The sequence below is a fragment of the Motacilla alba genome, chromosome 5, assembly GCF_015832195.1.
Source record: "Motacilla alba alba isolate MOTALB_02 chromosome 5, Motacilla_alba_V1.0_pri, whole genome shotgun sequence".
NCBI classification, from domain to species: Eukaryota; Metazoa; Chordata; class Aves; order Passeriformes; family Motacillidae; genus Motacilla; species Motacilla alba.
The window spans coordinates 25,387,250-25,411,272 of NC_052020.1; the positions used below are offsets into that span (position 1 = coordinate 25,387,250).

General features: G+C 47.6%; 1 protein-coding gene across 8 annotated transcripts in view; it reads left to right on the top strand.

Annotated features, from left to right (window-relative positions):
* Positions 1 to 14,119: 14,119 nt before the first annotated feature.
* Positions 14,120 to 24,023, top strand: part of MAPKBP1 (mitogen-activated protein kinase binding protein 1) — a 101,479-nt gene continuing 91,575 nt past the window's right edge. For 5 of the 8 annotated variants that reach the window (XM_038139387.1, XM_038139393.1, XM_038139395.1 and 2 more), the window contains exons 1-2: positions 14,120 to 14,423; positions 15,220 to 15,563. In XM_038139387.1, the coding sequence (XP_037995315.1) occupies positions 15,447 to 15,563 (117 nt within the window). In that variant the 5' untranslated portion in view covers positions 14,120 to 14,423; positions 15,220 to 15,446. Of the gene's footprint in view, positions 14,424 to 14,460; positions 14,698 to 15,219; positions 15,564 to 24,023 lie in introns of those variants that run through there. The other 3 variants (XM_038139389.1, XM_038139390.1, XM_038139391.1) reach the window with 3 other exon arrangements.

Below are 24,023 nucleotides of genomic sequence, written 5' to 3' on the forward strand. Positions count from 1 at the left end.
TGAAACCAGGCAATTAAATAGCAGCTAAAAAAAGATTCGCAGACATAAGCTGTGTGCCATTTTTAGCGGCTTCCAGCACCGATTAACTCTTTAGGCAGCAGCTGTATGAAACAGCCTGCCCAGCTCCTCCTGGTCTGTCCAGCTGGCCAAACCCCAGGCCTGCTGGGGCAGGGCTGTGGCTGCCCACAGCAGAGCAGCAAAACCTGTGGGTGTGCAGCTCTTGCCTGGCTTCTCCAGGGCATGGGGCTGCGTGGGCACGAAGCCTCTGGGCAGTCTGTAGGCTCACGTGGGTCTGCAGAGCTTACCCGAGCAATGGGCTCCAGTTTGCAGCTGAGCACTGCAAGGATGTAAAACTTCTCATGCCTCTGAAGTGCCACTGGATCTGGAAAATGGACTTTGGACCCCTGGACTTTCAGATCCAGTGATCTGTGATTATTTTTAGACAAAAAAATGTAACCACTGTATTAATACTCGATGTATTAATACATCTTAAAAAAATAGGCCTGAATTTGATTTTGAAATTGTGCTGGACCCAATCTACATAAAAAACCAAAATGGAGGATAAATGCATGACACAAGCTTGCTGGTTTATGGAACAGTACAGTGTATTTTCAGGCCATCGGGATGGGATGACTGATGACCACCTCCCCTTCTCCTGGACCTTCTGCAGAGTGAAAGTATGATCAAGACTTCTTTGATTTGTAGCAGCTTGACTGTTCTGTTTAACAAGAAGCCCATTAGCAGGACAATAAGAGCTTTACAGCTGTTTTTAGAACAGCACACCACTGTCCGCTGTAGGCTGTTGCAGCAGCACGTGCTGCTGTAGCCTCCATTTCGGTGCCTGACCAGGATTTCCTGCAGCAGTGAGAGGAGAAGGGTGGGTCTGCACTGGAGCTGACTCAGTAGTTTGGCAGAAGCAGCTGGGGAAGCTGCTGCCAGCTCTTGCACCACCCATCCCTTGCAGCCTTCGCAGTGCCCTGTGTGCCAGAGCCCCTTGCAGCAGCTGCACAACTGCTCTTGGCCTGAGGGGAGGTGCTCCTCTTTCTCCCCTCCTTCCACCAGTCCTTCTGCCTGCTCAGGCCTGGACCTCTGAGCCCCATCCTCTGTGTAAGGAAAAGGGGCTTAGACCCTGCTGCTTCCCACACTGCTCCCTGGCCTGCCATGACACACACACCAGCACCTCAAAGCCCAGGCCTGTGGCTGCACTCGCCCTTTGGCACCAAGTCAACTGCTAAGCACCTGCTGGGCTCTCTCTTCTGAAGAGCAGCAGTGTCATGCCAATCCCTGTGCCCTCTTCTGCTTCCTTCTCGCTCGCCCTGCCCTCTGCATGGCTGAGGGCTTGCCAGCTATAATCTTTTTATTCACAAAACATGTTCCAACCGAAGGTGTCCTAAAACAGCAGTAAAATTTTTGAAGGGATCCTGGAATTCCTTGCTGAGTTTCTTTTCTCCTGAAGGAAAAAACCTCAATGGAGACAAGGTGTCTGGTTTCTTTTGGTATCCAGTGAAGGCTGGAACTGTTTGTGTAAACAGCAGCTAAAGGTGCCTCTTCCTGCAGGAGCTGTTGCTTGGCACGGGTGAAGCTGTGCTGTCCTTGGCCACAAGCCCTTGGCCCCCATGGCCCTTGTCTGTCCCTGCCTAAGCCGGAGGCGTGGGCACTGCTGAGCTTTGAAAAGGTGTGAACTAATGCTGTGCCTTATTTTGGAGACGTGCTGGACCTGGATGTTACTATAAAACGTTATGTGGCTAGAGTAAAACACGATTTGATCAACCATTAGTGTCCCTCTGGGGCCTGGCTGGAGCCACATTTGTATGCTCAGCCTTGGAAAGGCAGCAGGCCTGGAAAAGGTCCCCCTGCCTGGGCAGCCCTGTGTGGGAGTAGGACACTGGGACAGATGGGGGTCAGTGGAGCCCCACATGTGCCCCTCGGATTCAGGGTGGGGGCAGCTGCTGGCTTGGCCGGGGCTGGCTGGGTTTGGGCTGTGCGGGAGGCGGTGGTGTGGCCTCTGATGGGGGCACGGCTTATGGGGCTGGATAACTTCAGATGGACCAAGCTTCAGCAAACTTCAAACACATGTGAAGGTTTCCACAGCTGTACGATTTCCCTGCTCTGGTTATTTTGATAGCTTTTTTAATGGTGTAGGTCTGATGTGATTGTGTTTTAACTTCTGTTAAGGTGACTGGCTATGAAACCATGACAGGAAAAGGAGGTGCTGGCAAACCTTTTGCAAGGACAACGATTAACTCCTGCTCCCCAACCAGTGTCTGTACTTCTAGATTACAATGGCTACTTGGTTTTAAAAAATGGCTCAAGACTTGCAGCTTGTGACTGCTTTTGCAAAGCTTTTCATTTGCTTCCTTAGTTTTTGAATGCCCATGGCAAAGAAATCTTACCCCACAAATGTTTTGTGGCTCTGACATGTGGGGCAATGAACTTGAACCGGGAGGCTTAGTCTTCAGGAAAAAATTTTAATAAACAGCTCCCACCAGGCGAGCTGAACTGATGGCAGCCACAGTGGGAATTGTTACTACTGTGCTCCAGTGTAGACAAGGCCTCATTGTCTGGCTTTGATGGGGAAAATGTCCAGTTTTGCAAAGTTTGCTGAGCAAGGGAGAAAATAATTATATTGCAGATCAGCTTACAAGGGGCACATTCATGTTTGAAAGAAAATTCAATTTTCATAGAGTGAGGAAGAAAAGCATAACTGCCAAAGGAAAAAAACCAGCGGCATTGGTGACCTACTAAAATTGCCTCAAGTCAGAAGTTATTCCTGGCTGAAGGTGAGTCCCAGGGGGCTGGATCCTTGGCTCTGGCTGAGAGGCAGATGGTGCAAGTGGGAAGTGTGCAGGAAACCCAGCACTCCTCTGCCTCTGAGGGTGCTCTGTGCTGCTGGCACCCGGGTGTGAGGCAGAGAGCAGAGCCCTTGTGTGGCTGGACACAGAGCTGCTGCTGCGGCTGCGTTGCCTCAGGCCCCAGTTCTCTCGTGTTCCCAAGTTCCCCCATGGACATTGCCAGGGCAGAAGCTGTGGTAGCAGAGTCCCACATCCCCATCCTCTGCCTGCAGCCCCAGGAGCCCACAGGGGCTTCAAGCAGGCCAACACCCCTGCAGGTCACACAGCCCTACCACCACTCCCGGGTGTGTGACCGGCCACAGCAGCACCACTGCCTTGGATCTGCCCAACTCCCAGTTTTCAACTTCTAGTCGCTGCAGCTGAGATTTCATTTGCAGTATTTGAACAAAACATTGGAAGCATTTTGCTTCATGTGCTTCTATTTAGGAAGACCACAGGGCAAATGGTGAAGGAAAATGCTTTACAGCACTGGGCTGGCTGTGCTGAGCCACATGCAGCTGGCCCTGGCTGCTGACTGGCTGCCTCCCACTGGCACTGGGAGTATTTGCTGAAGCCATTTTCATTGTCTCCCCAAGGGGGAGGATGTAATTATCTTCCTTTTGCAAGATTGCATGTAATTTTCTCTTCTCTTTCTTAAAAAAAAAAAAGAAAATTGAAACAGAAGCAGAAATGAACTGTGCAACAAGCTGATACCTATTAATTCTTTCATTAGATTAAAAGCAAAGCTCCAATGAGTCTAGTGCTATAAATCTTGGGGGATTTATGAGCATTTCTCTCAAGGAAGTGTGCACTGTTCTCTTTGCAGGAAGCTGCAACACCAGCAGAAATCCAGTTTGTTGTCATGGCAATGTCAGTAGTTGTCTTCTCTGTATGTCAAATCACAGGCACTCATAGGATGACAGAGAAATTCACATAGGAAAGGCCCTCTGGAGATCTATAGTCCAGCCTCCTGTCCAGGGCAGGGGCAGTCATGAGATCAAATCAGGCTGGTCAGGTCTTTCTCCATCCAGGACTTAAAAACCTCAAGGGATGGAGATAGTGCCTCTTCCTGGGCAACATTTCTAGGCTGTTGCTTCCTGCCTTCTACCCTTCCTAATTCTAGTCATTCTGAGAATATTTGGGTTTGCCATGACTTCGGCATGTAGTCACCATGTCTTCTTTTTTTCACCTCCGTGAGAGTGTGATCTGGCTATACTTTTATACTTCCCTCTCAGTCAGTTGTCCTGCCAGATGACTAATGGGCTAGTGTGCAATTTTCTTGTATTTAACATTTGTTTTCTGCCCACATTGGCACTGCTTAAGGAAAGCATCCCTCGTCAGACCTGTGTTTGCACATTAGCAAAGGGAACAAATGCATCCGTCCATACAAGTTGAATGTGCACTTGGGTGCTCTTCAGAAGACTTGCGAGCAGGCAAAAGTTGCCACTAATCCCAGTCCTTCCTGTTTGTTGTCATCTATGTAAAATGTGCTGGACTAAAGAAAGGGGAGAGCGTGTGTGTTTGTGTGTGTCCTTGTCCTGAAGGGCACCCACTTGCCAACTCTCTTTTAACAGGATTGTTTCACGAGTTTTGTGTTTCACTCTCCTCCTGCTGGTATCGTATTTAGTATACCATGTCCTGTCCAAGGACCAACTGCTGTTCAAGGTTTGTCTTGTTTAATTGAATTATCGTTGCCATGGGGAGTGGAAAGTTCAGACTTCATTCTGCATGGTGAATTTTGCAAGCCAAGGTATATTACAGGAAAAGGGGGAAACCAGGATCTCAAAGTCTGTGTCAAGGAGCAAGAGGTTAAATAGAGGGGATTTTAAAAGAGGTTTATGGTAATTTGTTGCCCTAGTTCCCAAGGAAATTCACTTAGAGTTGGGTACAAAATTTAGGCTTATTGGAAAACCCCAGTTCTACAATCTTATGCCACAGCTCTTGTTGTGCCTATCTCCATGTCATCTCTCAGCTTGCTGGACAGAGTCTACCCCGGGACCGAGTTATGCTTTGTGTCTGACACCTACTAAAGTCCTCCCAGAGTCTTTCTAGAGAACCAAGCACAAGCAAAGGGACAGACACTGACTGCATACTGCTAGGTAGGATACCGGCAATGCATCAGGAACGCTACAAATAGATGCAGTGCCAGCAATTCTGGTATTTGGTTTCTGAACAGCATGACATGTAGTTTGCATTTCATTCCCTGTGCCTTCCTCCAGCATCTCTAAAGTGAGAGGCTGGAGCTTGGTGTTCAGGGACACCACAGTGTTAAGCCCTCTACAGGATCTGTGATTCCTTTGGGCCTTGGTACTGACCTCTGTGCCAACCTGACATACGGACCCCAACACAGCCCTGCCTGCAGGAGGGGGACACAGAGATGGGCACCCCAGTGGGAAGCAGCAGAACATCTCTGCGGGAGGGTCTGGAACACAACAGGAAGTTTTGGGAAAAGCTCTCTTGCAAGGTTTGTTTTGATGTTTACTTCTGTCTTTTAAGGACGTGAGAGGCAAAAAGTAGTGCAAATAAAGGAAACATTCATGAGATGTTCTTATCCAAGCAGGAGTTCATGAGAACAGATGGGAAAACTGAGGCAAAAAGCAGTGCCTGAAACCCGTCCAGCTGAGTATTGCCCAACAGCATGAGAGATTTAGTGGGATAACTTCCATGCTCTGTTGCATTTGATTTTCCAGCATTCACACTTCAAGCATCATGGGGAGGGCAGGGTTGTGACATGAGAGGAAATTTAGAACATCATCACTGTGCTAAGTGTGATTGTGGGAGCAAAGTGAGCAGCTGTGAAAACTGATACAAATGGGTGGGTTTCATGGCTTGCAATATAACGCTTGGACATCACTTGTTATCTGAGTGATTTCTTATTTGCTTGCTCACTTACAGTTTTGCTCTAGTTCTTTTGTTTCGCTAACAGTAGTAACAACGAAAGGCATCTGTGGAGGCCATACAGCACAGTCAAGCTGTAAGATCTGTCATGCTGTCTTTTTCTCAGGGCAAAACCCAAGGCTGCCTGCGTTCTGGTTTACATTGTCAGCTTGCTGCTGAGCACCAAGAGCAGGACTAACTCCAGCCAGGGCACTGCCCGCTTTGGGCTTGCAGAAGGTATTCATGCTGCATCGTTCTTATTAATTACAGCTCTCTGGAAACGTAAGGCATGGGATGGAGGAAAATGAAACAAACAGGCTTATTTAGGTCAATTACAAAAGTACGAGCTAATTGCAAACAAAGTGGCAAAACAGGAACGGTCGAGGCTCAGAGGAAAACAATGTGAACAGTGACCTACATTCTCTTGGGGGGTGGGGGGAGGTTAGAGAGCCGGCCATTGGGGACACCAGCTCAGCAGAGAGGGGTTTGCAAGCATCTCTCCTTTCAGCTCCCTGGGCCAGGGCCAGCCTCTGTGCTGAGTGCCATCCATGCAGTCTCTGCAGAGCTGGCCCAAACACGAAAGAACATTCAGGCAGACATCGGTCAAGTGATGTAGCAGCATTGTTCCTGTCTGATGTTTAGCCCCATAGAAAGCTGCAAGGCCTCTTCTGTGAGGGCAGAACCCGGAAAATAACATCTCCCTGCTTTCCATTGCAGAGCAGTCCGGGAGAGAAGATGGTTACTTTGTATGGTCTTGCTTATGCTGCCAGAGGGAGGACAAGTGAAGCACAATCAGTTGTTTAGATGCATGCTGGAAAACCTATCTTGTGATCCCTTTCTGTGCCTGTAACAGTAAGGAGCTCTCGCTAACCTGGTCCAACACAACATAGCTCAACCCAACCTTTCTACAGTGAACTGGCCTCTGGGTGATCTTAGAGCAGTCAAGCAGCACTTTCAGCCTCTGCTCAGTGAGCCCTTGCAAGTATTTTTCAAAGATTTGTGGAAAGTAGCTCTTCTTGGCTACCTTTCACAGACACCTTAAACCCCCTGCCAACAAGATGAAGTGTGTAGATGCCTGAAGCCCTACACACTGGAAAAAATTTATAGGCCCAAAACTGGGAAAGGTATAAAGTGATTGCTCTAAGGGAGGCCTTTATCCCTCCTCCCAGAGTTCAATGGTAATTTCATCCTGTGGTAGGTATTTCCATAGAGCAGTAATTAGGGAGAACAATGGAAGACAAATAACTCCTACAAACAGGAACAAGGATTTGGCATCCCCTATTTAAGTACCAGTTCAGTCAAATGCTTACCTGTCATGTGGTTTTCAGATCTGGACTACCCTTGCAAGTAGGAGTACCACCATCCAATCTCTGTGTGCCTGCCAGCCCTGGCACCTGTCCAGTCAATGGGAGACAGCCTCCTCCTATCTGCATGGTGCTGCTCTTGTCTCTACCCACATTTAAGGTCCCAGATAACTACAGTCTAAAAGTGACAGAGTTCATGCAACACTGCAGTCCCACCGAGGGCTTTTGAGACTGTCAAACCATTTGGTCCTGTGTGTAAATGGGGTCAGACTCTGCTAGATCTAAGCTTGAGAGGACCCCTGTGGATTAGCCTGCGTACCGTGTCATGGCTTGTCTGACCAGCCAAAGCTGTGATGGTGGCGAGTTCGCCGGCCCAGGCAGTGTCTGAGCTGAGCTTTGCCTCAGTACTTGATGATTATCCTCCCTCATAACCTCCACGCAGCCAGCAGGAAGCACAACACATTTACATTCAGCAGCTACCGCATAGCATTCTCATCCCTTGCCACTGAGAAATGGACAACAAAGACAGGTCCTGCTTCTGGTGAAAATTTATAGGGTTGTAACATCATTTATCTCCCTCCACAAGCTGGTAATGCACAAACATGTGGCCAGGCCAGAGCTAGTGGGGATGGGATAGCTGCTCACACAACTAGTGTTGTACTAGTGGAGGGGCTGGAGCAGAAGTAGCGGGGGCTGTGGCCTTGCTCTTAGGGAGCCCCTGGCCCCTGCAGTGCCCTGCCAGGCTTGTCTGCCCCTTGCAGCCCTTAGGTGCTGGTGAGGCTCTCCTGAGCACTGCTTACCACATGTGCTGCCCAAGGTGGCTGTGAGAAGTCCAGCAGCCATTCCTCCAGGCTTCAGTCAGCCAGCACAGATTTTTTTTTTTTTATCAATCACATCTGCCACAGCACAGCAAGCTTGAAATGCACCTGACTGTGCACCGGATGCACGTGTGCCTCGGGCACCAGGTGAGTCAGAACATGGCCTTGCTTTGACAGCTGAATGGACACTTGTGCGCACTTTGCTAATTATGTTAAAAATAGTTTTAATTGAGGGCATGGGTTTTGCTGATCCCTTGAAATACAGGAGTGAGACATAAGCAGACTAGTTCACCTGTTGCAATAGCAGAGTCAAAATTGAAAGGAATTTGTAATTTTTTCCTTCAGTTTAGGGGACATTCTTCTAATTCAGAAAAAAATGAGAGTAGCTGTGCCTGGGATTTACAAGTACATCTCTACACATTTTGTCTTATTCCAGAAACTATCAGTCCTTAGTGGAGACAAGCCTTTTCTAAGCAGTAACTTTATGTCTTCAGCTGAACTTTCTATACTACCCATTTTGTTCACATTCCCCATGGTTTCTCTTTATCAGCACAATTTCCTAGCAACTAGCTGAATGGCATTTATGCCTGTATATTTTTCTTTTTTTAAAGCACAGCTGGGATCTATGATATAAGCATATTCTCCCTGGATGCATTATGAACCATAGATGTCTACATGACTTTCCAATGGGAACACATGATGAAAAGACCCTGTGTAACTGCTGGCTGGATTCGAAACATTTTAAGTCAGGTATCAGGAGCCTGATAAAAAGGCCTAAGCTACGGTTGGAAACAATCTCCAGAAACTCATTCTGCTTATCCCTTGTAGCTGTGGCAATAAATGAGAGAAAGGAAGGGACAAAGCTCACTGCCAGCAAACAAGGCAACAAAAGCAACTACCTCTGCTTGGGTTTCATCACCTGACACACTGAGCTTTGGAGACCTCTGTATGTCCAGAAAAGAACTCTTGGTGCCTTTTGCCAGGCAAAAAAAAAAAAATTTAAGAGGTTAATAATGAAATTATTATTAAGTTCACAGTCATTTTCATGGTTGGAGAAAAGTTAAACATGAAATGCCCTCTGTACACTGCCTGGTAGCTGCTTTTCTTTTACACTCTACCTGTCTAGTTTCTCATATATTTTACATATATGTTATTTTTATTCTGGACTAGACCAAAGCTGTTTATCTTTCCTCCTCCACCCTCTCTCCACATCTGAGTGCCTGCTGTTCACTGCTTTAACAAGAAGTCAACATGAGGAAAAAGCCATAATGACCCTGCTGAATCAACATCCTGTGAGGCTGAAATGACAGTCATTATCCTAACTGGAAAGCAGCACTGTGGTCCTTTGGAGGTTGGAGGGTAGGCAGCTCTTACAGAAGAAGACCAAAAGCTTTCCTTACACAGAGTTTAAAGCTTGTGGGAAAAATATGTTCTCTGCTCTTCACTTGGCCTGAAAGCTGCTCAGGAACACAGCAGTGAGGGCATGGAGTAGAATGTATGTCCCTACTATTTCTGCAGGCACATGTGAAGGTGATCAACCCATCCTCTAAGCCATGTGGGAGCTATGAATCCGCATGAGTGTGATGCTGCTCCCTGACTAACTCACCTGGTTGCTGAGCTGGCCTCAATTGCTCATGCTGGCTGCCGCAGCTTCCAGTTTGGAGCTCCCTCTAGTACCAGAGAGCAGGTCAGCTCCAGCACACCGGGGTCTGAAAAAATGAAATCTTTTCTCAGATCTGTTTCTCTGACAAAGAAAACAAATTTAAAATGGCAAAACCCCAAGCTGAGCAAGCTACCACCCAGGGGTTTGGCTGCAACATGGTATCAGCACATCAGGATTTCAGAGGCACAGAGCACTCCCAGCCCCATCACACAGAGAGTTTGGAAAGCACTTCGTGTATCCAGTCACGGGACTACATCTGCTCTCAGCGAGTCAGCATGGCTGCCTGGAGACTCAGCCCATGCTCCCTGCCTGGCCACAGGTAGTGGGAAGAGCTTTGTAAGGAGAACAAGTCCAAGGAAAGGTTTAATATCACACTGAGAGGGCTCATGTAGCACTTCTGCTCTGTTGCTTTGTGTCTTTTTTATGTACTCTTATTTTATCCTCATATTCTTAACTAGGAAACTTTTTTTTTTTTTTTAAATCACTTCCAAAATGTTCCTTTTGCTCAGAGCCCTACAGGATTACAGAACTATTGCAAAATGCTATTTCTTAGAAAAGCACAGAGGATTTCTGCCACAGAGAAAAACATTTTCAGATACTTCATTACCTAGTGCTTAAAAATATGGCATTTAATTTGTTGAGGCATCTGTTCTTTCATTATTTAAGGCATCTCTCAGAAAGACTGCTTTGAGAACACATAATTCAAGAGCAAATGCTGGAAATGTCAAAGATAAATGACATAATTTATTCATGGTACATTATCCTTTCTGTCAAGGAAGAATTCATGACTCTAGAGTGAAGTTGAAAGTACTGTTGCTTTTGGTTGTGATTAGCTGATCTCAGTCAAGGCACTGCCCTGTGGAGTTGGGCCCTACAGAAACATACTGTAAAAACACAAGCCTTGCTCAGAAATAAAGGTAATTTGTGGCAATAGTGAGAAGGCAATGATGGCACAACAAAAGAAACAGCAGCAAGTGCTGGGGTGAGTGAGCACAGAGTGAAGCACTTGCCCCAGCACAAGCCACACATGCACCTTTAGTGAGCTTTGACACAATGGCTGGCCAGCAGATTACCAGCTTGACTGCTGCCATAGGAAACCCTGTTTTGGACACCACGAGCAAGAGCAACATCAGGAAGCTTGTCATGGAGCAGCAGGTTTACCAATTGCTTCCAGTCATGCCACTGGATGAAAAGCAGTTTCTCCATTTCGAGTGGATTGGTATTTCTTGGAGGATAGGCCTGGGAGAACAGAAGCCAGGCAGGACAGCATCATCTGCTCTGGTTTCACTCCAGCTAAACCTCCAGTGGTTGTAGAGTCAGTGCAAGGGTTTTTCACTTTCATAACCTTTCATAAATTTGATATTACAATTGGAAAATTGTATACCTCCAACAAAGAAACGGGTGTGTGCTAAGACTTGTACTGCAATACCTAGAGGAAACTGGTGTTTCCTGCCTGTTTCCCTTTTGTATTATTGAGATCAAACAAAAAAAGAGCAAGTGTTTTTATTAATGAAACTATAAGAAAAGTTTCTTTAAAAACCACTGGCAAGATCTTTCTCTTTAGGACAAACTGAAGAAACTGTGACATTTCACGCTGCTTCAAAAATAACTAGAAATGTAGTATGCTTTAGTCTGAAAATCAGAAACATCGTTCCCTGTCCCAGTTCCTTTTCAGTGAATTTAGAAGTCCAGTGATGTTTCAGAGTTAGCCTGTCTCTTCAGTTGCTTCACAGACACAAAGAATTGTAATCACAAATCACATTATGCTGTGCTCAGCTTCCAACAAAAGAGGAACAATTCTACTTTCATTTAAACAGCGTCTCCCAAGCACACATCTCAGCTGTCCCTTGTTTTCAGACAGCCCTCAGCTCTTTCTCAAATGTATGTGCTTCTCCCAAATGTGATGACTTTGAGTTTTAGTGTTGAACAGCAGAAATTTAAGAACTATTGACTACATTTTTTTTTCCTGTGCAGTGACAGGTCCCAGTCCTGTACAGGCTGGCACCCTTTTCAAACTCCATATCCACTGTGAGTAGTTCCACTCACTAGAACTCCTAGCCTGGATTAAGCTAACCATATGAGTAAATCTTCCTGGAAGAGGGATTTTAGTTTTGCTGCAACAGTAGGCCTGGTTTCCTTCACGAGTTTCTCCTCACCCTTAGCATAAAGACACTGATGCTGAGCAATAGGACGAGGTTTGGTAGGAATGGACAATATTCTCATTTTCTAAAAGAATCCTTTTCTTATGTGTCACCTCTCAGGTTGTAGACTGTCTGGGGCTGAAAGCTGAGACACCCATATGATTCCATGATTCTGTATATACACTCTTAGCTCCATGGACATTAATTACTTCCATTTTAAAAACAATTGCAATGTTATCAACTCTTGCAGTTTTGTTGTAAATCCCACAAAATTTGATATCTTTCGAAAAGCCATAGTTCCCAGAACCTTATGAGATTTTGACGTAGCAACAAGGATGGATTTCTCTCTGGCACATGTATCAAAACAAAAGCTATCAAAGGTTAGACACTGACATTTTAAATTCACTTCCTGCACGTTACTGATAGAGTTTAGAAGCATGCCCTAGGGGTGTTTTCATCAACTTATGCAGGTTTCTGACCAGATAAACCTTAAGATCCTAGTCCTGCAAGCCCTTGTGGCTACTCAGAATCCCACCTGGAATGCAAACAAACTTTTCCTGAAATGCTGGTGGTGCAGGTTCACACAGTCACAAGCTGTGACGCTGGCAGTGTGCTGTCTACCCTGGGGAAGACCACAGCCTGTGTGGATCATTTGTCATTGTAAATCTCTGCCTGAAGTTCAGCCAGCTTTCATGGCCTGCATTTTTTGAAGGATCATCTCTGATTGCTATGAATAGTCTGGGTTTGAGTTAGTCACTGAAGACAGGACAGTCACCAAAGATGGGAAAGGGAGCAGGTCACCCACAGGAGGCAATAGGGAGCCAGAAAGATGCTCCAAGGATGTAGGACTAATTGCAGTAAATGGCAGGGCGTGTTGAGGAAGAGGGAGCTAGCAGGACTTTCCCATGCTATGAAAGGCTGGTTTCCTTCCCCCCTTGGGGGCTGTGGTGTGACCAGTGTTGATACATGCAATCTCTTTGGGCTGAAAAAGAGAGAGCTACATCCTAAATGTATGCCCTCTGACAGCAATTCAGGCTTGCTGGCTTGTGAAATCTGCCTCCCCACCTCCTCCCGTGTGGTTAGTAGCTGCCATGGCATGGTAGGGCAGCTGTCTCCCCACTTGGGAAGCAACGGAATTAGCATTGTGGCTCCTGAACTCTTCCTTGGGGAATGGGTATTGGACAGCTCCAGGGCAAAACCCTCTTGCTGGCCTGACGTGTATTTGCTTCTAGGCTCTCACCTGCTAGAAGCCAGCACACAAGTGTCCAAATTTTTGACTCCATGGGGTGTCTTGATGTGTCAGTGGCCTGCCAGACTCCTAACAAAAACTTTGAAGAGCTGAAGAGAGAAGGAATTCCAGGACTTCCTCATAGCTGGGAACCTATGCAGTGGGGCCCTACCATGCCATTGTGTGTTTGTGGGCTCCCGTGGTCACCCAGGAATACCCAGCTCAGCTGCTTATGGGTGTGGCTTTGCCAGCAGCCTCCACACCACCTCTGCGAACATCGTAGCTCCAGTAAAAGATCCACACTCCAGATGTGAAGTGTCAGCTGTCCCACACTATGGGGGAACAAGGTGACGTTCTCGGTCCCCTCTCCCACCCCAGAGCAGCAGGGTGACAGGGTCTCACGGTCCCCTTCCCTGTCATTCCCCAGGAGGCTCTTGTTGTGGCGCAGGCAGGATGTGGTGAGCAGCCAGGAATGGCCAGGCAGTTGTGTGGGGCAGTCAGGTCACAGTGACACCTGCAGAGACAGCAACACCCCAGGCATGGTGTGCTGACCCATTCTGAAGGGGAAGGAAGCACCCAAGATTCGTAAATGCTTTTGTTCAAAAAGAGCAACTACAGTGAGAGGGTTGGCAAACAGTGCAGTTGAACTGCAGACACACTAATTCACACCAACAATTCAACCCGTTTGAGAGACCAAGATGGGTTACATGACATCTGCTGTTGTCCTACCTCTTGTATTATGTATGGGCCAATTTTCCAAATTTCTGGTGTTGCTGCTCAAGGGATGCTCCATATTTTCTTAGCTGTTGTTGGCAAGTGTAGTTTGGTTATTTTTGGGAACTACCATATTAAGTTTGGATGTTAAGCCAACCCGCGTTCCATTTTGCCAGAGACACGACTGTTAACAGGTTCGACCAGGAAAAGATGGACAGGGTGACAGGGCACGATGGAGGCGGAGGGTGCAGCCATGAGTCCTGAGGGGGGGCGGGCAGGGCAGAACGGGCCTCTAACGCGCCTTTGACCTTCCCCCGGGTCTCACTTGGCCCTTGCGTGGGAGACGCACGCTCGGATCCCCATTAGAGCGCTCCGGCGGCCGCCCCGGGCACGGCCCAGCACGGTCTCCCCGCACGGTCCGGGCACGGCCGCCGCGCCGCGATCCCTCCGCCAGCGCCGCCCGTCTCCCTCCGCCGCCGCGGGGCCGCGGTTTGGCCCGCGCGGGCCGCCGTAGCGCTGCCGGGCGGCCGGGCCGGGGCCGGGGCCGGGGCCGGGGCCGGGGCGCGGCGGGACGGGCGGGCGCGCGCCGCTGCGCTCGCGGGCTCGGCGGGCGGGTCCCGGGCTGGCCCCGGCGCCTGGCCCGCACCGGGCACCGCCGGACCGCACCGGACACTGCGGGGCCGCCCCTCGCTGCCGCCCCCTCTCTGCCGCCGCCGCCGCCCAGGGTACGGCCCCCGCCCCGCCCGCGGGGGCGGCCCGCGCCGCGGCCCCTCCTCGGGGCAGGCGGCTGCATGGGCAGGCGCTGCGGGGCACCGTGGGCGCCGGGATCGCCGTTCCTGGGCGCCAGGTAGGAGCGGTTTAACGCGGCGGGGCGTGCTGGGGCTGGGGCGGGGGGAGGAGGAGGCGCGGCCCCTCACCCGCAGTGCTGCCGCCGCAGGAAGGAGGCTGCCGGCTGTGCTGGCTTGGACGTTTCTCTCTTCCTCTCCTCTCTTCTGTCTCCCCTTCTCTCTGTCTCTCTCTTTCCCCCGCCCCCATTTTGCACAGAAGCCGGGAGGATAATTCACTGCAGGCTCTCACTCCATCCCTCTTTCTCCCAGCCACCACCGGCTACTTCGGGAAAGGTGAAGGTGTTGACCGGGGGTCTGTAATCCTTGGCAGCTCTAGTGCCTCCTTGATTCACTTTATAAATAGGGGTGGGGGGACGTGGAAACATCAAATGCCTTTATTATCTGGTATCACACACTATGTAATTGTGTGGACTTAAAACAGAGATAGATTTGTGAGAGTTAAAAACTCCCCCGTGTGTCTTCTCGGGTTTTTCTGCGACTCCGTGTTTAATAGTCAAGTACAGCATTGTGCTTTCCAGGCTGTGAAGCATAAGGTGGAACGGACGTGTATGGAGATAAAGCAAGGGGTGGGAATTTTTGTCTTTGATATTGAAGTGCAAAATCTAAATTTTGGATTTGGGAATTGGTATAGATGTGTTAATTGATACTAAGTGGATGATAATTTGTGTGGAAACCTGTGAAAATAGTAATGCTGCCTCCATCCCTATAAGTGCTTGCGTTCATATTTCTTGCAAAGAATGAGACTAGAATTCAATTTACTGTGAATATCATATTGACTCACAGTGCATCTTTCAGTTTAGATTGCTGCTGATTTGATCCTCTGGAATCTGCAAAAGGAAAGTCTGCCAGCCTCTGTGAATAGCTTTGCAGTGTAACAGGAGTGGAGTTCTCTAGCAGAATTGCTGAGAGATATGTGAATGCGTGGGAGCCAAGCTGAGCACATCGGTGTTTCTGCCTCCAACCTGGGCTCGTTCCCCAGGCACAGCCTGTGTGTGGGGTGAACACCTCCGTGGCACCTGGAGATGATGTCAGTCGAAGGGTCTACGATAACAAGTCGGATCAAAAATCTACTTCGCTCCCCTTCCATTAAGCTGAGGAGAAGCAAGCCTGGGAACAAGCGAGAAGATATCGGCAGCAAGGTAAGTGCTGTGGGGTGCAGCAGCATACTCTAAGTTTGTTGTCTAAGTTTCCATCTGTACTGATAATGCTGTTTTGGGAGACTTGGTATAGCTGTAGAGTGATGCAGAGGAGCTAACTGATCCATGACTGGCCTGGCTTTTAGTTGGGATCTTTGCTCTGCTGCAGATCCTTCCTGAAGCTTGTGCCCCTCTTTCGAAGCATTCTTTTTGCTTGTGTGATATGAACCCTGTCAGTATCAGAAAGCTTTTGGGATTTCCCACACGGTGGTGTGTGGAGTTGTTACAGATGACTGACAGGAGAAATGCAGTGCTGCCTCTTCCTCCATGTTGCCAGCTGCTAACCTGCATTACTGGGAGCTGAGGATACAGAAACTCCTCTTGTGTGTAAGCAATTGCTCTCATCCTGCAGAGTTCTGTGAGCGTGTGGGGAAGGGAAGGATGATAAGAAAGATGTGAAATATGTCTTGGAGGTATCTGTTCAGATAGCATCTGTGTTCCACAGGTTAGGATGTGCTTTCATCTGTGTGCCTCAGACCTCCTTTCCTTGGGGTTATCTTCTGTTGGGTATAATTGGTTCTTAAAATCCATCATTCTTCTTGGTGTTTTGGAGAATTCCTGACAGGCACTCACTGACTGGGAATTGACTGGTGTCATGAGGAGAGGATGACTTAAGCCTGGCTTCAGGGAGTGCAAGAGCTAGGTGGCATTGCCTTGTGCTGACAGCAGGTGCCTCTGAGTCAGGGCACCTTGTTCTGTCCCTACCAATGATTCACCTGTAACCCTGGGCAAATCACTCAGCCTTTGTGTAGCTCTCTGTCTCCATAAATAGAAAACTTAATCCCTCCCTTTTTGTGAAGAGTTGCTAATAAATAAGAAATGCTTGTAATACATGTCTGAAAAGCGTATTCATTGGTCTTAAAACAATAATGCTTCAAAATTTCTCTCCTGAAGTGAAGACTGTATATAAAATTCCAGGGGAAGTAAATGACACTGTACCTACAAATGGTCTTTCCCCAGCATGACATCCTGTTCTCAGAACTCTTTCAGAGTTCAGGTCAAAGTTTCCCTTAGATGGCTCTTTAATACCAAGGAACGCAGTATTCTTCTCTTGCCAAGCAAGAGAAAAACCTGCCTGGCTTCCTCAAAGCTGTCTAGGGGAAAGTCCTTGGTGCTTGTGCTTGACCTCAGTGTGTGCATGTGGATGTACGTACATTTCATGCAGCCTGTGGACTCCAGTGAAATGTGCTTTGTTGGTGTTTGTTGGTCTGTATTCTTCAGCGACTTCTACTGGAAGAGACAAAGCCGCTTGTACCCGCACATATGGTGGGTGTTTGATTTTGGCTCTGTGGTCTGCACACTTCTTTTCAGAGCTGGGACCTGCTGCTACATATCCTGAGTATTCTGTGGTACATGTTTCATTTTGCTTTCCTTACCTGTGCCTTTTGGGAGAGCTCCGTTTTATCCTTTGTGCTGTCTCCCAGTGTGCAGCCAGGGCTGTCTGAACCCCTGGGGAGGGATATCACGGATTCATTCTGCACCATCAAATTAGGGTTTCAGGGTTGGATTTCGTCTATCTTATTAGTGAGAGCTGTTAATCAGTGAGGTGCAAAGGAACTGATGGTAGTTTGCTAGTAGAATGGGTTTGGCTGGCAGAGTCAGTTTGGCATTATGAGGAGTTAGGCACAGGTGTTGGTTTTCTGAAGTGATCTGCTCTGAATTAGCTCAGATGAGTTAGGGTCTGCCATCAGTGGGCCAGCTGGAGGGGGCAAGGTGAAAGGGAGTGGGCCCTTTATCAAAGATCTTACAGATGTTGGGTATCTGTGGAAACACTCCCTCTGCTACATGTGTACTCCTCTGCTTTCCAAGGTGAGAAGCACTTCTGTTTTTCTAAAATAGCAGAAAACAGAGGTTTCAGTCTGCTATTTGGTGTGTGTAAAAACCCCCGGGACTAATGGTGACCATCATACATATCATTCCTGAAGGATCTTTTCTGACCTGCAGGAAGGAGTCTTTCAGGCATCTTTGTCTCTTGGACTTTATGAGAAATAACTGCTCCAAGAGCTGTGTGAAACTGGTCAGGTGGAAGCATGGAAGGCCCAATGAAGTTGGTCATCTCAGCTGGACGCTGCTTGGTTACATAGGATGGAGCTGGACTGTTGCCCTAAATTAATGCCTGGAAGATGACATTGTGCTTTGCATGTGCAAATGCAGGTGAAGACCCAGCCCTCAGCAGCCCTTTGAGTCTTTCAACTTTTTATTGCAACCAGGTGCTCAATTTAAGGTGGACAAGCACCCTCAGTGACACTGCTTAAACTTCCACAAACTGTGGTGATTTGGGTTTTTTCCCCTCCGATGGGAAGTGTCCTGGCTCTTTCCTAAAGAACCCTTTGGGCGTGTGAGGCTTGCCAGGCTGTCTCAGTGGTTAGGGCCAGACCCCTCTGGCAGTTTGTCATGCTGAAGAGAAGGCCTGTGAAATTGCCTCCTTTCAGTGAGGCAGCCGTGTACTGCTGGGCTGGCCGTGGGCAGTCTGTGGGAGGCTGGCTCTGCAGAGACCTGTTTGTGCATTGCTGTGGAAGGGGGAGTGTGGGTAAGTAGAGATATTTTGCATGATGGCTGTGCAGGACATGCAATGTGTTACTGGGAATCTGTACAAGAGAGAACTTGTTTTGTGACTTGCACTAGGACTAATTTCTTGCTGTGATTAATGCATGTTTTTACTGTAGAGCTCCAGGAGATCTATACAGAAGTAAAACTAAGGAGCCAATAGATAATCATGGACATTTAAAAAAGGAAAAGGGGGGAAGGAATGGGAGCTTTAAGTAAAGCTTGTTGACAAATGGGATGTAGTGTTTGGTTTTGTTACTGCTTTTTGAAAAGAGCTTTTGCTTTGTGGGAGTCTGATTTTTGTTGCTGCCTGACTAGTTTTGTGTTTAGATTTCTCCCTTTTTTGTGTGTCTTCTCATGTTCATGGCTTGAATCCACTTTTGCTGTGCTCTCCAGATCTCTACTTTTTATGTTGAACCAATACAGACCTAGAGTGTCTTAAGTCTAAGGCTTGTTGACTGTTGGGATTTGTAATGCATTGGTGTGGCTGTTGGAAGCTAAAATTTCCTCAGATACGTTGGTTGGCCTGCATTCAATTTCTAGAGGATTACTAGCCCTGCCAGAAATCCAGCCGTGCATCTGGTCACCGTGCTTGCGATTCCAGTAGAGACACAGGGTTAAAAGCTGGGCACTAAGTGCCTTTGAGTCACCCTGCAGAGCCACACCATCAGGACAGAGGGGAAGCTCAGGCCTGACCCATCTCCCATTGTTAGAATGTCTGGGTTGCTGTAGTACTCTGCTCTCAGAAGTAATGTAACTAGCCACGTACAGTTCCTGCAGGGGTTGTTTGTATTGTTGAGCTCTACACTTGTAAATATAAACCTCTTTTAAACTGATGTAGCAGTGCCTGTTTCAGGGGGGATGGTGTGTGTGGGTATCCTTAGTCGAATCAGATTGTGAATGTCAATGTAGAAACAAATTTCTACAAAACCTGCCACAGGCTTTCCCTGAAACAGGAAGCCAGTGAATCAAAGAAACACATTTGGAATTTGCTTCTGTTTTCTTTGATCTTTGCTGTTTTTTCTAAGCCAGAAATATTTCAAGTTGCCTGTTTAAAAGAGTGTTTTGACTAAAACCTGAATTCCTCAGCAGGAAGTCATTCAGCAGAGAGCTGTTGTGTTGTGGTCTCTCCCCTCTCCAAGTGGCATGCAAACATGTGCAGCTGGAGTGCCTGTTCCTGCCCTATGATGCTGAGTTGGACTGGGTGGCTCTGCAAAACCTTCTTGAGAGCTGTTGTTCTGAAAATGAGCCCTGACTAAGTTGCTCCTAGTGGGACAGGGTTTCCTGTCCTCCTTTGGTGAGGCATGGTCTGTTCTTACTGCCTGCCAGTAGAAACAAGTACTTCTGTGTACTTCTGTGTCCTGCCAGTGAGCTTGTGCAGATTTAAGAGGAAAGCAGATCCATGGAAGCTTCAGACCCCTCATGTCTTATCATTCCCAAAAAAGTTCTCCAGCTTCTTAATCCCCTGAGAAGCTGGAGGGCTCAGCAGGGACCACAGGCTGTCCTGGACACAGGAGACTGGAGTCATGTTTCTGGCCTGACTGTAGCTTCCTGCCTTCAGCACACAGTCCTTTTTGTTTGAAAATATCGCGGCTTCCAGCATGAATCGGTGTCAGGCCACTGTTGGTCTTAACTGGATCAGCTGAGAATTTCTGAACCTGAACTGTAACAGAACCAAAAACCAGACAAGTTTGGTTACTTGATATAAATGCATCAAAAATGATCACCTCTTATTAAATCACTTCAGGTGCAGCTGAGGCTAATTGCAGAGTGGGATTCTCTTTGAAGGTCTTTGGGAACAACTTGGTCCTGCAGCAGCAGAACCTCCTGGATTCCTAGGGAGCTGGATGTGGGGCTGCGCAGCCTGACTGTGAGGGTGAGGTAGGGAGCAACCTGTCTGATGCTGACATAAGCTTTTCTTTTGGCAGGATTTGGAAGGGTCTTCTATAAAATGATGGTGCTTTTGAGGAGCCAGTCAGTGCAGTATTGCCCCGTTCATCCTTTTTGTTCCACTGCACTCTGAGTAGTGCTCAGCCCATCTCTGGGACCAGTGCAGCCAGTGGCACGGCTGAGGGAATGCCTGTAACCTTGGTCTGGATGTCTGCTACTGTGCATGTTCTGCTTCAGCATCCATGAATATTGCTTGACCCCAGGTGGTAGCTAGGGATCTCTCTCACAGCTCTGCACTGCTCAGTCTAAACACAGCCAATTGCTTCAACAGCTTAGGGCCTGCTGTTCAGACATAGAAGGGATTTCATGTCTGTCTCTAGTCAGGCTTATAACAGTGTCCCTTAAAGCACAGGACAAAGGCTGATTGGGTTCTCCATAGCCAGAACTGCATTTCAGTGGCATGTCTGTAGATCGAGCCCGTGGAACAAGTGAGAGCATCTTCGCTCAGGGATTGAATGCTTCCCTGCTTTGGTCCCCCCTATTCCATCCTTGGATATGTGGTGCTCAGGGTGCCTCTGTGTTTGTAAATAGTTTAACAAAAAGCATTTTCTTGTTCCAGTCTTCAATCTGTGAATGATGTGCCTTGTCCTGAAAATACAGGGCGATCAGGCTAGCTCCCTTGGTCTAAAAATGAGAGTTAAATGTGACTTACATTCACAGAGTTTTTCTGCTGGTGAACTACAGTGCCAGTTGACTTTGGGTCTTGAAGTATAATGGATATAAAAGCATAAAACAATTCAACATATTTGGTCTTGCAGCCTGCCATTGTATCCATAAAATACTGTGATACTTTCTGCCAATCTTGAGGCAAGTTTTTGGCAAGATCCATTCTTCTAGCCACCCCTAAGTCATGTGCTGTCTTGACTGTGAAAGACAGCAGGAAGACATCTCCATGGCAGGGGGATCATGACGATGTGCTGGGGTGAAGTCAGCATAAATAACACAAACCAGGTCATTTGCCTTGTGGGTTTTAATAGTTCTTGCTTCCTGTGGATGGTCATACACTGCTTATCTGGATAACCTTTCAGAGCTCCTGTGGTCCTGCCTTGAATGTTGTTCTTCACCTCCTTCAATGAGCTGGGTCCTGGCTAACCTGGTTGGGGAGGATCATAATCAGGTTTCACACTGCTGTCCCTGCTGTGCTGGGCGAGCTGTGCACAGAATGCCCCCTTTTGTCCATGGGCTGTGAAGCGTGTGGTGTTTGCCAAAGACCTGGCTGGGATAGTAAGATGGCAGAGGTCAGGGCTGCTCAGAGGCGTTGCAGGTGGTACATTTGCTGCTTGCTAGTCAGAGCTGTTGTTCGCTGTGGTGCTGAGGGGGCTGGTGGAGAAAGGCAGCCTCAGACACAGTGGAAAGAGACCTCCTTCAGAGTGTACCATCTGTTTCACTAGCTGCATGCTTTGCTCTCCCTGTGGTGTATCACCTCACGTGTTTCAGAAGGGCAGAACAATTGAAGTGCTGGTTGGGAGTCAGACCAGGCTGGGCCAATATTTGATTTTCCATCATCAAGAATCAGTAAGCACCTGTGAAATTACTTGTATATTATTTTACTGTCCTCTGTGTCTAGTGAAAAGTAACTACAGGGCACCACCTCCATTTCTGGCTGAGAAAGTGGTGGTCAGCATTTTGATGGCCTGGAAAATTGAAGTAGATATTTTGTTTCCGGTGATCAGGTCTTGGGGAGAAGTTGCTTGGTTAGCCTTGGTACAATTTTCTCTGTGTGTGAAAGCAAACAACATATACTAGCTACTCTTTGGCTTTTTTCAAAGGTTTTGGTGTTTGGTGCCAGGAGTGGTGCTTACATGGCACTCAAACAGTGCTTAGCCCTGACATTAATGCTGAGTGATCCCAGCTAAGGACTGAATAATTAACTATCACCAAGCCCAGTTTCAGTTACTTCAGGCTTGTGTTTGTGCCTGACATACCTGCCTCCGCATAGCTGGAAGTTTCTGAGCGCTCTGGTATGTGCGCAGCAGGGTTGCGGCACGCTCGCTGCTCTGGTTCCCAGCTCCAGATGTGGGCTGCTCCCTGTGCCTGAAACCCTGCAGGCTCTGCTGAGGCTGTACCCACCAAAGGGTGGCTACTGCAATTCAGAAAACCCTACTACTATTTCCCTTCACCACAGGGCTGCTTATCCTTGCCCTGAGCATGTTCGTGTGTTGTGCAAGGAAAATTCAACTGAGGCCTGCAGCTGTTGTAATCAGCTGTGCTGTGTGATCTGTATTCTAAAATATCAATGCAAAGGTGACTTGTTGCTAGTATTTGTATGACCATAGACTGCAGGAGCATCCCATCTCTCTACCTTGCTTTGGTGAGCGCCGGGCAGATGGGATAAAGTAGACCCAGACCAGAGGAGCTTCACACTTAAAAAATTAAAGGGATGGAGAGACTGGAACATGCTTTTTCTATACAGACATAGTTCCAAACTCCCACAGGAAGTCTGAGGCAGACCTAGAAATTGAATCTTGATCCTCTAAGGCCATGTCCTAGCCTTAGTCATGAAGCCCAGCCTCTTGGAGATTACCAGGGATGTTTCTCACCTTTTGCATGCGAGGGGGACTTGTGTTTATTTAAGATTATTTGCTTAAAAGTCCACAAACTGTGCTGTTGTAAATGCTGACTTGGTCCCATTGTCACTAATGATTTCAGTAGCTCTGGTGATGATGACTTTCCAACAAGCTCAAGCAGATTAAGCACCATAAGAATTAGAGCTGTGGAAACCCCAGTAAGCCTTGTAAATTTGCTAGTGTCCCAGGAGACCAGGACTGTTGTTAGTTACTGTGAGGAAACTGATTGAAAATAGTACTGTAGAGGACTATGAACTGCTGGTGTATTCAGAGTTTCCAAGTCAATAGCAATAAAAGTCAGACCTGCTTGTTCTCCCAAATACAGTATTAAAATTCATGGTTGGTCAAGATAGCTAATGTGATATAACAACTAATATGAGATTTCTTACCCAATGAAATTTTAACAATGGCATTCCTTCCTTTCAGTGATGCTTCTTTAATTTTTGCATCTTCCTGACACTTTGCACAGTTAGTCTGAAATTTCCCTCATTGTGGATCTAGAGAGACTCTTTTCTCAGGAAAAGGTAGATTATCTGAGGTTGCATCATAGCAGAGTCATAACATTAACAAATGTCTGAGAGCAGGCAAGTTGCTGAAAGGAGAAAGCAACTATAAGGCAGTGCCCATGGATTCAAGGATAGAGAGTTGTAAAGCTTTCTGCTCCTGTTTTTTTTCTCCCAAGTAGGCACTGTGAAAAACAGTGCTGCCTCTGCAGAAACCCTTCCCTATTGACAGACAGGCCCAGCACAGGGCAGCTGTTTGAAGTGCCAGTATTGAAGTGTTAGCTACCTCTCCTGTGCTCAGGGTGGTAGCCTTTGAGGTCTCCCAAGGGCTTTGAAATTTGCTGCTCACCTTTGAGTAGCACATAAGGGGCTGCTTGCCTTTGAAGTCTTGTTTGTACTAGGGATGCTTTCATTTACAAAAAAAAAAAAAGGCACCATTGCTCAGGCCAGTCTCAGTCTTTGCACCAAAGGAGCTCGAGTTCATTGCTCAGTCCCTAATGCAATCTAGATGCTGGGGGTGCTGCTGAAACATTGAATAAGACTGAGGGTGAAAGAAGGGTCTGCAAGACCTGCCTCCTTATTTGGTGGCACCTCCTTATTTGGGGGCAGGTCTTGGTGTTCAGAACTCACTGTGCTCTGTGCTTTGGCCATGGCCGTGGTGTAGCCATGAGGGGATAGGGATGGTGTCAGAGGTATCCTGAGAGGGCATGAGTGTCAGGGTGTGCTTGGTTAAGCACTTGCCTGTGCTAGAAAGAATTAGCAAGCTGAGATCCAAAACCAAGCTGTCTTCATGGTAACACAGTATCAAAAGAGTCTATTGAATGATCCTGTCCCTC